At 45.4% G+C, this 15848-nt stretch overlaps 1 protein-coding gene across 8 annotated transcripts in view; it reads left to right on the top strand.

Moving 5' to 3' along the window:
• CD300LF (CD300 molecule like family member f) overlaps positions 1-15848 on the top strand; it is a 103126-nt gene that overhangs the window by 62701 nt on the left and 24577 nt on the right. For 6 of the 8 annotated variants that reach the window (XM_042914624.1, XM_042914623.1, XM_042914622.1 and 3 more), the window contains one exon: positions 337-393. The exons of 1 other annotated variant lie outside the window; for it this stretch is intronic. In XM_042914624.1, coding sequence (XP_042770558.1) covers positions 337-393 — 57 coding nt within the window. Of the gene's footprint in view, positions 1-336; positions 394-8227; positions 8422-15848 lie in introns of all 8 variants that reach the window. One more of the 8 variants, XM_042914625.1, reaches the window with a different exon arrangement.

Genomic DNA, 15848 nt, shown 5'->3' with positions numbered 1-15848 from the left:
ATCTATTAGTATGACCTTGCCCAGAAATTTAGGATGACAACAGACAATTAAATCTGCAACCTCCTAACCAATAAACAGAGAAAGCCCTGAGTTGCTTTCGTGGCTGCATCTCATCATTGTTTATATCCCCCAATTTCCCCGGGGCACTCCCTCTATGCCCTCTCGCTCCCCCGATATGAGCTCACTCAAAAACTACTATAGAATCTAGGAATCGAAACTGCAGGCCAGATTTAGAAGCAATTGTGCAATGTTGGGCAGTTCCTAAGTTACTGCTTGTGTGGTTCTTCATGATTTGTGGATAAGAAGCTTGTTTTTTGTCTTTCTCTTGCTGACTAGTGTGGACCGTGCATGTGAATGTAGGTGGGCATGTGCAGAAGTTCTTTGTATTTGACTGTAAGTATTTGCATGTGTTCCTTCCTCTATGGGGTTCATCAACGAAGAAACTGGGATCTGTGGGTAGAGCATGCATACGTGCCTGGAGATATCCAGAATCTTTGTGACCCTCAGTGTCCCATCCACGATGTTTCTGGGGTTTCTAAAACTGAAGCGAATGCACCGAGGCCTTGTTGACAACATCCTGAATTCAGAGCAGTTACTCAGAGAAAGGTCAGGAGGGGAACGGCTGTTCTTTTATCTTCATGGGCCTCATTTGACCAATAGAGGTTGCAAACAAACTGGCTAAAAGCATGGGGTTTGGGGACAGAGGGATGTGAGTTTGAACTTTGACTCTGCTACTTCTTGGCTTTTTCATCTTAGATAAATCACTTAATCTTGCTAAGATTCAGTTTCCTCATCTGCAAAATGGGGGATCATCATCGTTCTTTTTTCAGAGGGTAATTGTCGGTATGAAATAAGATAACAGATACAATCTTTCAATATTTATGGGTTATTATTATAGCTATTAATAAACATTTACTAAGCACGTTGATCATAAAGCACACAGATGCCTCCTATCCCTATGCCCTGTGATACACTCTAGTGATCAAAACACAAAGTTAGGGAGAAGCTGACTCAAATGCCTCCTCTTTCACTGTGGGTCACTGTGAACTTGGACATGCCATACAACTTCCCTGAGTCTCACTTTCTCTGTCAGTACAATGGGGTTACACCATCTCCCATGTAGGGCTTCTGAGAGGTGTCTCATACAGCAAACTCTGGACAAATGTTGGTTCTTTTTCCTTAGGCATCTTCCCTTCCATTTTAATATGTGTGTGTGTTGGTGTCAGAGAGTGGCATTTCTGGGCCACAGTGAGGGCTGAGAAGATATGTGAGCATTTGTTTTTCAGATGACTCCTCAGTGAGGGGCCATGGCCAGAAAGTGGCCAGAAGAGAGGATAAATGTAATGCCAGCTTCTGGCTGGGAGCCATGTGGGAAACACTGGGGCTGGGGAGCCACCTGGGATTCCTGTTCCTACCTCATTAATACCAAAGGAACTAAAGACAAAGAGAAGAGAGAGCAGGTCTCCATTACAGATGATCGCAGTCAACACACCTTCCCTATTACCATGGAGAAAATGCAGGATTGTTGGCAATGTTGACACTGGCATGCAGGTCAAGGAGTTAGCTGGCTTAGAGCATCCTACTGCAGCCTTGAGGGTGCAGGGTCACTGACCAGCTTCTGTGTCCCTGACCTGGGAGGAAGTCCTAAGTGTAAGACAAGGCTGGCTATGGGACCTAAGGAGCTGAAGCTCATGGTGAGGAGGAAGAAAATATCAGAGAAATCTCATTCTGATATTCATCTCCATTTTTCCTCTCCTACCTTGACCTTTGGCAGTAAAGATCTCCAGTGACATCCTTCTGCTAGATGTGAAGGCCATCTTTCCCATCTGTCCCATTTGATATTATTGACTGCTCCCTTTGGGAAACTTTGCCTTATCAAGTCCCCTGGGCCTCCCATTTCTCTGGACATAATTTCTTGGTTTTCTTCGTGGACTCTTCTTCCTTGGTCAACTCTTTAAATAACCAAGGTCCTCCAACATCCCTGTCTTCTTCTTGGTCTGCAACAGGATTCTCATGGACATCCTGGTGGTTCCTACACACGCTTTTCCAACCCTGGAAAATGGAAGAACATCCATTCAGTTGGTCTTACTAAGCCCCTCTGTCACACGCTCCAGTCAGTATATCTACCTACCACCTCTGTCTTGAACATCCACCAGGATATCTCCTACCACTGTTCCTGAAGCCCCTCCAACTACCCATGCCCCAGATCACACTTCTTACTTCCCTCACAGCCTCCTCCCTCTAGCTTCCTGACTCAGTTCATGGTGTCCTCAGCCCAATCTTTACCAAGGCTAGACACTCTAGATTCTTTTTTGGCTCCTTATCCTATACCTGGTCAAAAGTCTTGTCAATTAGATCTTTATTTAATAATTCAATTTTTTCTCTTTGCTAATTCTCATAGTAACTCTCATGATTGGGATTCTTATTACCAGCCTCTCCTCTTTCCAGTCCACCCCACATATCTCTGCAGGAGAGGTCTCTTTCTAAACCTCACTCTGGTCAATCACTCCTTTGCTCAAAAACTTACAGGGGTTACTTATCACCTTCAGGGTGCAGTTTGAGGCCTCCCAAGACCCATTTCTCTGCTAACCTCTACAGCTTTATCACTCCCCACTCCCATGACGCCTCATGCTGCAGCCACAATGGACCGACCCACCTTTTGGTTTCTTCTAAGTGGCTGCTCTGGCTCTTTTCTTCTTCTAAGACCTAGTTCAGCATCACCTCTTCTGGGAAGTCTCCCCTAACCTGTCCAGCTATGGCTGGTCATGCCCAGCTATGCCCATGTCTGAGTTTTTATCACTTTTAGCACATTGTGTTATGGCTGATTGCCTCCTGGACTCTAAGTCCTACTGGGGCTGGGGACTGCCCTTTTCATCTTTGTATCCCCCCACCCTTGGTACTGGGCCTGCCCCAGGGTAGATACTTTGTGAAAGTTGGTCGTTTGTTACTGAGTGAGGTCCACTATAAAAATAAGTACTTCTACAGGCATTTCTTTGTTACATCTTCACTACACAAATCAAAGCCCAGCCTCTTGGTAATCTGTTGACAAGCAAGTGGGATATAACAACACACATTAATATTGGTCTGCTTTGACAAACTTCACTCCTTTGACCTGAAAGTGAGTTGTTCAATGAATTATGGCACCTAAAGAAAACATTCTCCAGGAAACTGAGTCTACAGGTTTCTGGAGATTAGACTATTGATAAGATTGCCTTTTTTCTTGTAATTTACTAACATATTTGTAAACTGATGGAGAACCATGTCCTGTATGACTGTGATTTCTATCAGTTAGCCATTTGTTTTCTTTCCTTTGCTTTGTCCTTGGGCAGCCAGGAGTGCTTGAGGAACATCACACATATCCCATTACCTCCCCCAACTTCATGGTATATAGCGAGCCATTCTTCACAAAGCCAGTGCAGCTGTTCCTGCCCACAGGTCCTGTCCCCATGCTTTAATAAAATCACCTTTTTGCACCAAAAGAAAGAAAGAAAGAAAGAAGAAGGAAAGAAAGAAAGAAAGAAAGAAAGAAAGAAAGAAAGAAAGAAAAAACATTCTCGACCAAATGATAAATTGAAAGGAGATCTTCATTGGGAAATTTACTGTAAATGACACAAAACCAGATTTTAGAGGGAAAACCAGCTTCAAAACAAATTTCAAGGGAAGACCAAAAGCTTAAAAGTGATGGTTTTTGAGAAGCTTCTATTTTAGAGCCTGTCTATGCTAACCAAATGATTCATGGGATTATTGGGAGGAGAAAATCATGTAACAGATGCAGAAGTGCATTGAAAAGTCAAAGGTGCCATTCTAATGGAAGTCATTACCCAAAGAGTGGCTTGTAAGCTGTTTCTTCTGGATCCTGGTATAGCCTTAGCTACTTTGTGGACTTCAATTGGCAGAGACAGAGGGTAGAAAAGTGTCTTTGAAATGGATATTTCCCTGTTGTACTTTTAACATCTTTCACACCTGGTAACCTCCTCTGTGGCCCTACATGGGCCAGTTATTAAAGTGGGTGTGGCTTAGGGACCACAGTGGATCCTGAGAAAGACAGGGAAGAACAGATGAGCCACTCCTCACCTGTCCCCTTGTTCCTGCCACAGGTCCCTGCTCATCATATTTTCCTCCCTGCTTCTGCCCCCACTGAAGGTGCCTCTAATCCTGAACCTGCTCTGTGTTGTAATCTGTGTGAAATGGCCTCAGAAAAGCACTGAGGATATGGGGAGCCTGGGTGGCTCAGTCAGTTGAGCATCCGACTCTTGATTTCAGCTCAGTTTATGATCCGGGGTCATGGGATTGAGCCCTGAGTAGGGCTCTGTGCTGAGCGTGGAGCCTGCTTAAGATTCTCTCTCTCCCTCTTCCTCTGCCTCTCCCCCACTCCCTCCTTCTCTCTCTCTCTTACACACACACACACACTCTCTCTCTCTCTCTCAAAAAAAATAAATTTAAAAATAAAAAAAAAATAGGCACCACGGGGAGTTGAAGCAAAGACCTCCATTTTCTGTCTACAACCGCCTCTAATGCTAGTTATTTGGAAGAGCCATATTTTTACCCTCAGCACTCAACCCTTTCTGATGGGCTCAAGAGGATATCAGAGCTGATGGCTCATTTATACCTGTGGCCCATGGTGAATCATCAAGATCAAACCAACACCAGATTGTGCTTGACTTAGTGGTGCCATGGCCACTTCCCAAATGGAGATATGGATGACTCTGGTGTAAGACTTTAAGACTCTGCTTAATGAAACCAACATGGACCCTAAACTGGAAACTTCCATTTATCTCCCCAGGGTTCAAGATCTGGGACCACTTCTTAATCCAGGAAGCTGTCTAGGGTAGCAGTCCTGCTCACCCCATCTGCCTTTACTATTGTTTATGTATTTATCCATTGGTCTTTCTTCTTTGTATCTGCCTTCACCTCTTGGGTGTTTATAAATGTTGGTAGAATAAACTCACAAGAACACTATCTTACTTCTGAGTCCCTAGAACTACCTATTACCTGGAGCATGGCAGGTGCTGTAAGAATGAATACTTGTTCAATGACAGGATAAATGAATCATGCTGTTGCTCTTTCCTGAAGCCTGTAGATATAGGAGGGAGGTGATCAGACATCCATGATTGGCACTGAATCTCACACTTCCTATAGGAGTTGAGGATGTATATAACATGAGTACTGGTTTTGATCCACAGGATCAATCTTAACAGAAAAATTAGCTGCCATGCTTCCGCAATGAAGACTAAAGACTTTACCAAGATCTATGAAAAACACCTCTCCCCTGCCCTTTGCCAGCCTATCGGGTGATGGCAGTGAGACCCCACTTACATTTCATTCCTGGCATTAGACTCCCATGCCTATCAAAGTTTCAGCCTTTCTAGCAGTGCTCTGGGGTTGTCTCAGGGACGGTTAACACAGAATCTGGGCCTTGCTCTGCTCCTGATCACTGAAACTGCTTGAGTGAAACACTGCTGCCATGGCAGCTGGCATGTTCCTGGACACCAATATCAGTGTCTCCAGGTGAACCCAGATCTGCTGGCCCTTGGGGCCCCAGAGTAGCCATGCTGTATCCTTCTTCCCATTTTTGGCTCACACTGTCTAGGCTCTGAGGCAATGATGCTTGTCTTTCCATATGTCACAGAGGACTGGTGAGGACAGCTCTAACATCTGCTGCCTATGGCCACTCTCCTCACAGGCTAGACCTAAGCTCAGGTGCAGGGAGAGGGGCTTTGAGAGACCCTTGTCTGTCAACCCCCTCCCCTGCCTCTTCTGCTCTCAGGCTTCTTTCTCCAATGTAGATGGACCCCTGGAGTCTGCCTGCTTCTTGGTTCATCAGACATGGCTGGGCACCTGTTACATTTGTGTGAAGTGGTCTGGTGACTAATGTCAGGATAACCTGTTTCCGTAGGTTAACTAGTGTCTCAAACTAATTCCATGGGCATGCTTGGGGGGGTCATTATACCACTTCACTTTTTTTTTGGAAGGCAATTATCAGCTGGATGCTTAGCCCTGACTCTGGTTGCCAGGTAGATGTATATTAACTTATTCACTCATGTATTCAAGCAGCACCCATTTACTGAATGCCTGTTGTGAGCCAGCCACTATACTAAATGCAGAGACTAGTAAGATAAATCACACATGGTGCCTATTCTGGAGGGGTTCTTGGTCTTATTGGAGAGGGGACATAACCTCACTCTCCAGTTTCTGGTGGAGTTCAGCTAATTGCCAGTGGGAGGTAGAAGGGCAGAAAGAAAGGTGTTTCCCTGCTGGGTTGGGAATGTCTGTGTCCTTCCACCAAAGGCCCTCAGCCCCTGCCAAGTGCTTTTCTCCCTCAACTTTCTGGGAGGTCTCTCCAGTGGCTCTGTTGGGTTATGGTTTTTATCCCCTCTCCTCCGTCATTTGTTTGTTTATTTATTTATTTATTAAAAAAATTTTTTTAATGTTTATTTATTTTTGAGAGAGAGTGAGACAGAGTGTGAGCAGGGAAGGGGCAGAGAGAGAGGGAGACACAGAAGCTGAAGCAGGCTCCAGGCTCTGAGCTGTCAGCACAGAGCCCGATGTGGGGCTCGAACCCACGAACCAGGAAATCATGACCTGAGCTGAAGTCAGAGGCTTAACCAACTGAGCCACCCAGGTGCCCATCTACTCCCTCCTTTAGACTTAGGGGTGGTAAGGGCTCCCTGCTGCTGCTAGCCCTGGGTTTTATTTTCTCTAACTTTTGTTGATTTCCTTTAACTCATTCCCTACCAAATCAAATTATCTTCAATTATACCATCTTGTAGGTGTACCAGGATCCTGGCCGATGCGGATTTCTAATTCATCTTTGTATCTGTAGGGGCTGGTACCTAGCAGATGCTCATTAAATGATTGTCAAATTGATAATAATATGATGTGATAAGGGCCATGTCAGTAGTTTTTATAAGACTTGCTCTGTGAACATCCAGCTTCCAGTCCTGACTCCAGAAAAATCTGCTTGGTTAGCATATTTGAAGACACAATGATAAATTTAAAAAATGTGACTTGTCTGTTTTGGGAAGTTGTGGGAGTTTTTGTAGAAGTGGGTGCCCTGTGATGCTAATTGTTAAAAGAATCAAAACCACAGCATTTCTGTCACTATTAGCAGCTTGTCTTCCTCCAGCTTCTTCTCCTTCTGAACAACTGTATTTTCCCAAATTTTGATGTGATGGGAAAACAAACTGAAGTGTAGGGGGAAAAAAAAGAGACATAAGGAAGCAGTAAGAAAAATGAAGGCTATTTCAGTCCAGCTGCTGTAGATGCCCCCTAAATTTTGGCTGCTGAGGCAGGGAGAACAGCGAGACTCTGCAATGCTCCCACTCACAGCTCTGCTCCTCGGTGTCCCAGGTCCCAGGTGGGATGATGGTTCCAGTATGAGGATCAGGCCTGGTGGGCGGGAGAAGGGGAGTTGGAGGGAGTGGGGACTCACTAGGGAAAGAACAATGAAATCAGAGGGATGCCCAGTATTCAGAGTCCAACTCCAGATAGTTGGTGGTCCTGCTGATGGCAATCTGGAGACCCAAGCAAAGCCACCAATCAGGCTTTGTCCTCCAGAGGGCACAGAGACAACCCAGGGTGTGTGTGAGTAGTCTTGGAGGCAAGATGGAATCTCATTCAGTAGGGTGCTCCAAACACAAAGTAGGGCTGGTGCACAGTGGAGACTTCACATGTGGCAGTTGACTGCACAAATGGATCCCAGTTGTTCTGAACATGCATAAGCCCAGAAGCAAAGGAAGGCAGTGTCTGCAGGTTAACATGAGAAGGACAGAGGCAGCCAGAGTAGATGGCAGAATGCTGGTGGCAGTGAGGACCACAGGAGCTCACCAGCAGGGCTGCCTGATGGAGTCTTTGAAGGGGGCAGGGTCCCCATGCTTCCCAACCCTGGGCTTCCAGAGAGGGGGAAAGAAAGTTCTCTGCTACAGAAAAAGTTGTGGTTATCTATTCCTATATAACAAGCAATCTTAATGCTTAATGGCTTAAATCAATAACCATTTTATTAAACCTCACAGTTTCATGGGTCAGGACTTTGGGCAGGACTTGGCTAGGTGATTCTTCTTTTGCACCTGGCATTAATGGAGGCCACTTGATGGTACTCAGCAAGTGGATGAACTGAAATGGAAGGAGCAAGATGACTTAATTCATATGTCTGTGCTTGGTGGAAGTAGCTAGAAGGTTGGCTTAAGCTGAGACTGTTGACCAGAATACCCACATTTGGTCTTTTCAGCATGGTGGTCTTGGGCAACTTGGATTTCTCTCATGGTAGATGACCTCCCCAGTGAGAGCATTCCAGGAGACCAGGTGGACACTGCAAGGATTCTTACGATTCCTCCTTGAGATTTCCAGAACATCACTTTTGCTGCAGTCTATTGGTCAATCAAACCACCTTGAATAAAGACCAGCTTCTTCCTCTTGATTTTGGTGAGAACTGCTCTCTTGTTATTCTGTGTGTGTAGTTACACCTCATGCTGTGAAGCCTCTGAAAGTGGGTGCCTTTTAGAGTCTACTAGCTTGGGGCTGAAGCCTGACTCTGACACTTTTGGACCCCATGATCCAGGGTAAAACACTTAACCTCCCATAATCTGCAGGGATGATAATCTTCCATACTCTACAGGGCTGTGGAAGAGTTATAGCAGTGTCAGAAACACAGTAAGCATTCCAAAATGTTAGCTGCTGTTGTAATAGGCATTAGTGTTCAGTAGTCAGCTAACCCACTGGAAACATTCTTGAATAAATAGCTTTGCCCTTTGGGGGGAAAAATTCTTTTTTATTAAGTTTATTTATTTTGAGGGAGAGAGAAAGCATGAGCAGGGGAGGGGCAGAGAGAGATGGAGACAGAGAGAATCCCAAGATGCACTGATAGTGCAGAGCCTGATGCAGGGCTTGATCTCATGACCATGAGATCACAACCTGAGCCAAATTAGATGCTTAACCCATTGAGCCACCCAGAGACCCCTGGGGAAAAAGAATTCCTAATCTCTTGGAGGTACTCTCCATTTTCTCACCTGTAAAGTGGGTGCCCCAGGGTGCAAACATTCAATGCTGGTAAGTGTCCAGGGCCCTGGGGCTGGCCTTGCTCATGCCCAGTGGTTGAGGGGAAGGCAGAAGTGACAGAGGGCTTTTGCCTTCATGTGGTTGTGGAGCCTCTGGAGGAAGTACTGCATCCTGATTCCAGCAAGGGAGAGAGGGTTCTGACTTCCCCCCTTTTTCTTTCTTTCTTTCTTTCTTTCTTTCTTTCTTTCTTTCTTTCTTTTTTAATTATTTTTTTCTGGTGCAGAGATACATGAAACTCAAGTACAACTCCCACCCATGATGAGGTCCAGTTTTGACTTCGGTCTTGTGCTACAGGGCTTCTCTCTTATTGAGTTGTGGAGAAAGGCATATCCGAGAGAGCAGGCAAGAACTTCCCACGCCCAAGGTGTAACCCAGCCAACATGAGTCGCTCCGTGGGGAGTCAGAAGCTGCACCAGGTTGAGTTGTTGCCCAAAGAAAATGTTTATTTGCAGCAAATAAGGAGATCACTGCGAATAAGAGAGGGTGAATAGGTTCCTTATGTTCAGGGTTAGGATTACTAGATAGGAAAGACTTGTCATCTAGTAGAGAGCATGCACCTTAAGGAAACACGCCTTTACATACGTATATTTATGTAAATGAGGCTGAGGTTCCTCCCTGGGTGGAGATTTTAGTATTATAATGAGATAAAGGTAATGGGAGGTCATTCGGGAGGTCACTCTGAGCACGGTCCATCATGAGTGGGGGGGTGGTATTAGCTCAAAAGGTCTGGGTGTTCTGGGCCTGTGGGAGGCAGGTCTTGTGAGGGCAGTCATTGTCGCCATCACCTGAGGGGTGGTTTTGGGTTTCCTTTGCCTGAGTTAAGAGGAAAGCCAGAAAGAAGAGCTTAAGGAAAAAGATAAGACAAAGGTTAGTGAGTACAAGCAGGTGGGAAGTAAAGGTCAGGTCTTGGGGTCTAGCTGGTGACAAAGGGTCTCCAAGGCTGGCTCCTTCTCCCTTGAGAAGACTTGTGTTTCTCTTACCGGAAACAGGTGACCTCGGCCTTCCCTGCTTGTGAGCAGTGGCTACATTTCGAGTCTCTTCAACTCATCAGAAGGAAACAACTCCACTTGGCACTGCTGACAGCTGATTTTCCAAGTGTCCCGTCACTCAACCTCCTGACTTGACAGAAGTGCCACATTTGCTGTGGCATAGCTCACTTCTCCTTCGGTGGCATGTGATGATTTTGTTTCCCTGTGCTTGTTTCCTGAGGACCAGGCAGCAGGGGTCTCGTGTGCCAGGCCACGTGGGCTGACGGTTTGATCTAGAGTACCTTCTGCTCCCTCTGTCTTGTGTGTGACCGTGTGTCTCAGTGAGTTCAGGCAGCATAACAGAACCACAGACTGGATGGCTTAGGAACGAACAGGTCTTCCTCACGGTTCTGAAAGCTGGAAGTCCAAGATCAGGGAGCCAGCATGGCTGGGTTCTGGTGAGGGCCCTCTGTCTGGTCTGGTTGACCAACCTCTCTTTGTATCCTTAGATGGCAGGAAAGGAGCTAGTGAGCTCTCCGGCCTCTTCTGAGGGCACTATCCCATCCATGAGAGCTCTACCTTCCACCCTAATCACCTCCCAAAGGCCTTTGCATCACACCGGGATAGGGTTTCAACATATAAATTTGAGGAGGGCGACACTGGTATCAGTCTTACTGCAGGCTGCCATAACTAAGCACCACCGACGGGGCCGCTTAAATAATAGAATTTTTCTTTCTCACATTCTGGAAGCTGGAAGTCTGAGATCAAGATGTCCACAGGGTTGGTTTCTTCTGAGGTTTCAGTTCTTGGCTTGTAGACACACCTTTACCCTGTGTCTTACTATTTTTTTAAAGAAAGTTCCATACCCAGCATGGAGCCCAACACAGGGCTTGAACTCACAGCCCTGAGATCAAGACCTGAGCTGAGATCAAGAGTCCGATGCTTAACCAAATGAGCCACTGAGGCACCCCTACCCTATGTCTTCACACAGTCTTCCTTCTGTGTATGGGTGTCCTAATCTCTTCTTACACAGACACCAATCACATTGGATTAGGGCCTACCCTAATGGTAAATGACCTCATTTTACCCCAATCACTCTTTAAAGACTATCTCCAAACACATATGTGGGGTTAGGACTTCCACATATGAATCTGGGTGGGGACACAACCCAGCCAGTAACAACGCATCCATGTGTGTGCCCGTTGTGTTTGTTCCTAGTAACAGCTTCCCTTTCTAGAATTCCTTCCCCATTTCCTATCTTGTCTAGAGAGACCCTCGGGTGTGGTGAGGGTGATCAGACATCCCCTTTTTATGTCTGATGTGCTGTGATAGCAACTAGTTTCCCCTTTCATCTTCAGTGACATGACTTTTGGACAACAAACAAATTCAGAGACCTGGCCCCTCTCCTGACTCCACAGTCATGCAGCCATGGGACCTGGGGCAACAAAAGTACTTGCTTCTCTAGTGTGGCCTTTCTATAAACCCGTAAGTCAGCTTAGATGATCATGTAGATACCTTTCGCCTCTAACTGTGATTCACATTGTGTTATAGCAAGAAAGAAATATCTTTGATATTTATTGAATGGATTTCTTTGAATAAAGATGAAGTTTTATGTAAAAAAATGGGGCATCAGTTTAGATGTCAAATTATTAGAAAAATTTATGTATAAAAGCTATTTTTTTTGATCCTCTAAGAATGAAGACCTTCCCAAGAAAGCCTGGGAAAGTGGGTGCTGAGTAAGTTCACACACCTGAAGTCAGCCCAGATGACATTTTTCCTTGTGAGAGCTAAGCTTGCAAGGCAAAAGAGGGCAGAGAGGACTTTTTCCATTGTTATGGAACCAGGCTGGAACGCTGGCGGAAGAGCCAACTGGCACTCAGAGATCTTGGTAGATCGGAGATTTATGTAACACCGGTGGGCTCAGAGGAGACCGTTTCTCCAAAGATCTGAGCCCTGAGCACAAGCATGGGAGACAAAAAATAGTCTATTACTTCCGCATTCAGCATTAGTAGTAATTTGGCACAAGGCAAGCAGGGCAGGAAGAAGAATCCGGAAGAGGGGTCTCTAAGCTAGAAACTAGAGTTTGTGTTAGTCTTGTAGGCCATCTTATGGTGCATAACTTTATTTATTTTCCCAACACCATGAATTCATTGTTGAAATTGGGCATTGATCCCCATTTTCAATCTCTAATTTCAAAGTATTGCTTGTGTTGTAAACAAACAGTCCCCAAAAAGAGTTGCTTGTGGGAAGCTCTCCCCACCACTCCCAACTTAATACCTAACCTAACTGCAGTTTCAGCCTCTCCCAGGAGTGGAATTTTAAGCCAATCAATCTGGAATTTCCTAATGAGCATTAGTGAAGGAATTTGCATGATAAGACCTCCTGCTTCCTCCCCCTCTCCCAACTAAGGAAAGGTGACCTTGCCTGAAATAATCCTTATTTTCTTTTGCTGATAACTTCCTTGCCCCACCATCCTTCTTATAAAAACCTTCTATTTTGTACAGCTTCCAGGAGCATCTCTTTACTTGCTAGATGGGGTGCTTGCTACCTGATTTCTAGAGGCCACCTTGAGGCAACAAGGCTTTGGCACTGGAAACCTGAGCCAAGGCAAAAGGCCCACAGTGAGGGAGCCTGAGGCAAACAGGCTCATTAAGCGACCCACCTGGAAATAGCCATAGTCCCTTACAGACCAGTTACAACCACACACAGTTTATAAGATTACTAAAAAGCAGAAAAGTCCTTACATTCCATGACTGAGCACTCCACCCCATAACTCTGGCCCTTACCACTGCTTCCTGGCAGATGGTCTCTCTTTTACTATCCTACCCGCTGCCCCCTTGCAAATGTATTCAATAAACTTCTCTTTTGTTCTGCCTTGGGGGGATTCTTTCCCCACCTGTACCGCCAGCCCTGACCTGATCAGGGTGCTCCACATGATTTATGATAGTAATGATGTGGGGCCTGGAGCTAATGGCCAAGAAAGAATTCCTGAGATTTTTTTTTTGGTGCCAAAAGGTACCTTTATTTATTTTATTTATTTAAAAAATCTTTTAATTTATTTTTTGAGAGAGAGAGAGAGAGAGAGAGAGAGAGAGAGAGAGACAGCGTGTGAGCAGGGGAGGGGCAGAGAGAGAGGGAGACACAGAATCCAAAGTAGGCTCCAGGCTCTGAGCTGTCAGCACAGAGCCCAACGCAGGGCTCAAATTCATGAACCATGAGATCATGACCTGAGTGGAAGTTGGATGATCTATGACTGAGCCACCCGGGTGCCCCTTTTATTATAGCGTGGGCTCAGGACCTGTGGGCAGAAAGAACTGCATTTCAGTTAGTGGGGGTTAGGGATAGCAGAGGTCTCTAAGGAATTTGTGCATGTGAGAAGCAAGGTCTCCAGGACCTTGAAGGGCTAGCTGCTAAGACAAGATTATTTACTACCGTCTAGTAAAACATCAGTCACGAGACCCTTCAGATGTATGTACATCAGTGGGCCGTATGTTTGACAGATGATTGCTAACATATGTCTTGGGGGGGTGTTTTCGGCTCTCAGAGGGAAGTAACACCAACGAGAGCAAAGCTGTAGTGGTAAAACATTAAAGGAAGTCCTTGAGGGAGCTTCAGAAGCGTTAGAGTCTGTATGCCTCAGGGAATCTGCCTGGAGGCGACAATCCACAGCCCTGTCCAGTCTTTGGTCCTTTTTCTCCCACCAATAATAATAATAAATAATAAAGCCTATTAAATCTTCAAATTTAGTCAGTTGAACTTTTTAACACTTGGTTAATGCAAAATAATCTTATCCCATTGGCAGAACATTCTTTTGTGTCCCCCAAACCTTTTCCAGGCTGCTCTCTTTCCTCCTGATCAGTTCGTGCTCATTAAACACCACTAAGCGGCAGATGTGGGGCCAGGTACCAGAGACACGGGAGTGAACGAGGCAGAATCCCGCAGAGTGCTGCATGCAGTGCAGGCTGCAGATGATGCCACCTGCACTCACAAGTTCATGGCCGAATGTGTGCGGGGGCACTGTGGCAATACATAGACGTTGATCTGACCCAGCTTTGAAAGGCACTCCCAGGAGGCTATCTGAGCCCTGTTGGGTAAAGCTGCAAGTTCTGGCTCTCCACTGGGCCTGCACTGCTTAGATCCCTGTCTGGGAGGGGCTCTGTGCCTCGCTGCTCCTGGACACCCTGCCCTGTGCTGCGCTGGGTGGGCGGGGAGGCCATTTTCTCTGTGGTTTGGCCAGACGTAGGAAAGTTGCCCTCTAAGCTTCTGTTTTGCTAGATTGTCCATTTCCTGGTTCTTTGGCAAGAGAGATGGTTTTTGTTGAGGCTCTTTCACCCTTTTTTCCCTGTGCCTGTTAATATATCCTGATTGCTGTCTTCTCCAGTCTGGGGTATTTCCAAGTTTGGGGTATATGAAGCCAAAAGAAAACCCAGAGAACTTACCAATTCATTTGTTGTTCCTTGACTCTCAAGGTCCCTTGCCAGTCTACTTTTTCTTCACCTTTCAGAACCTTCCTATTTTTGTTTTATGTGTCAGATCCAGGGGTTAGATGTCCTTTGGGGGAGGGATAGGGAAAAAATGGACTATCTTCCTGGAAGCAGAAATGCATGTTTCTAAGGACTAGGCATAGACATGGCTTACTTTGTTTCTGATGACATTCCCCTGCAGAGCCTCTGTCTCATGGTCCTTCTGGATGTGGGTGAAAGTGAGTTTCACCACTTCCAGGCCTGCCCATAAGACATCTACACAATACCCACCCCCACAATGCATGATAAAAACAGGACCAGTATTGAAGGTGTTGGCATTGTATGCTGGAAAGAGTCTAGATCCTTCCACTTGGAGAGTTCCCTGACTTTCTTTACTGTGCAAAGTAGGCAAGAAATAAGCCTGTATTGCATTGAGCTACTGAGATTTTAGGACTGTTACAGCAGCTAATATTTATGTAGACCAGTGCACCATGTCCCTTCTCTTTTCTTCACTTTCTCCCCTAATGAGACTGGACCTCAAGGTTCATCTATGCAATGTTTATCATGTTACTTCCCCACCTTGTCTTTCTGCCTCACAAATCCCAAACTGTTCACTCTCAATCACTGCACCTGTACATTTCCCTGTCTTATTCTGGGGTGACTGAGTGCTACCGGGGGCAATTCAGTGATGGTGCCAGTTAGCACCACCCTCTCAGTCTCAATTAACTGGGCTCTCAGCAGCCCTTAGCAATCCTTAGACATGCTCCTGGTCGGCTCCCTCTCCGTTTTCTCTAGCCACTATCCCAACACTTTCCTCTCATTCTCTACTTCCCATTTCAGCTCCTTGCTTCTCCTTAGAGTGGAAAAAAACCTTCAGAGAGGTATAAGCTTCCTCAGCCTTCTGTCCTCTCATTTAATAAGCTTCTCTAATGCTTCCTCTCTTTTCTTTCTTTTTTAAAAATTTATTTATTTATTTATTTATTTATTTATTTATTTATTTATAAATTTACATCCAAGTTAGTTAGCATATAGTGCAACAATGATTTTAGGAGTAGATTCCTTAGTGCCCCTTCTCCATTTAGCCCATCCCCCCTTCTGTAACCCTTCCAGTAACCCTCTGTTTGTTCTCTATATTTAAGAGTCTCTTATGTTTTGTCCCCCTCCCTGTTTTTATATTATTTTTGCTTCCCTTCCCTTATGTTCATCTGTTTTGTATCTTAAAGTCCTCATATGAGTGAAGTCATATGATATTTGTCTTTCTCTGACTGACTTATTTCGCTTAGCATAATACTCTCTGGTTCAATCCACATAATTGCAAATGGTAAGATTTCCTTCTTTTTGATTGCCTAGTAATACTCCATAG

The sequence above is a fragment of the Panthera leo genome, chromosome E1 (genome assembly GCF_018350215.1).
Source record: "Panthera leo isolate Ple1 chromosome E1, P.leo_Ple1_pat1.1, whole genome shotgun sequence".
NCBI classification, from domain to species: domain Eukaryota; kingdom Metazoa; phylum Chordata; class Mammalia; order Carnivora; family Felidae; genus Panthera; species Panthera leo.
The sequence above is the reverse complement of the archived record's forward strand: the minus strand, read 5'-3'. Positions and strand labels throughout refer to the sequence as shown.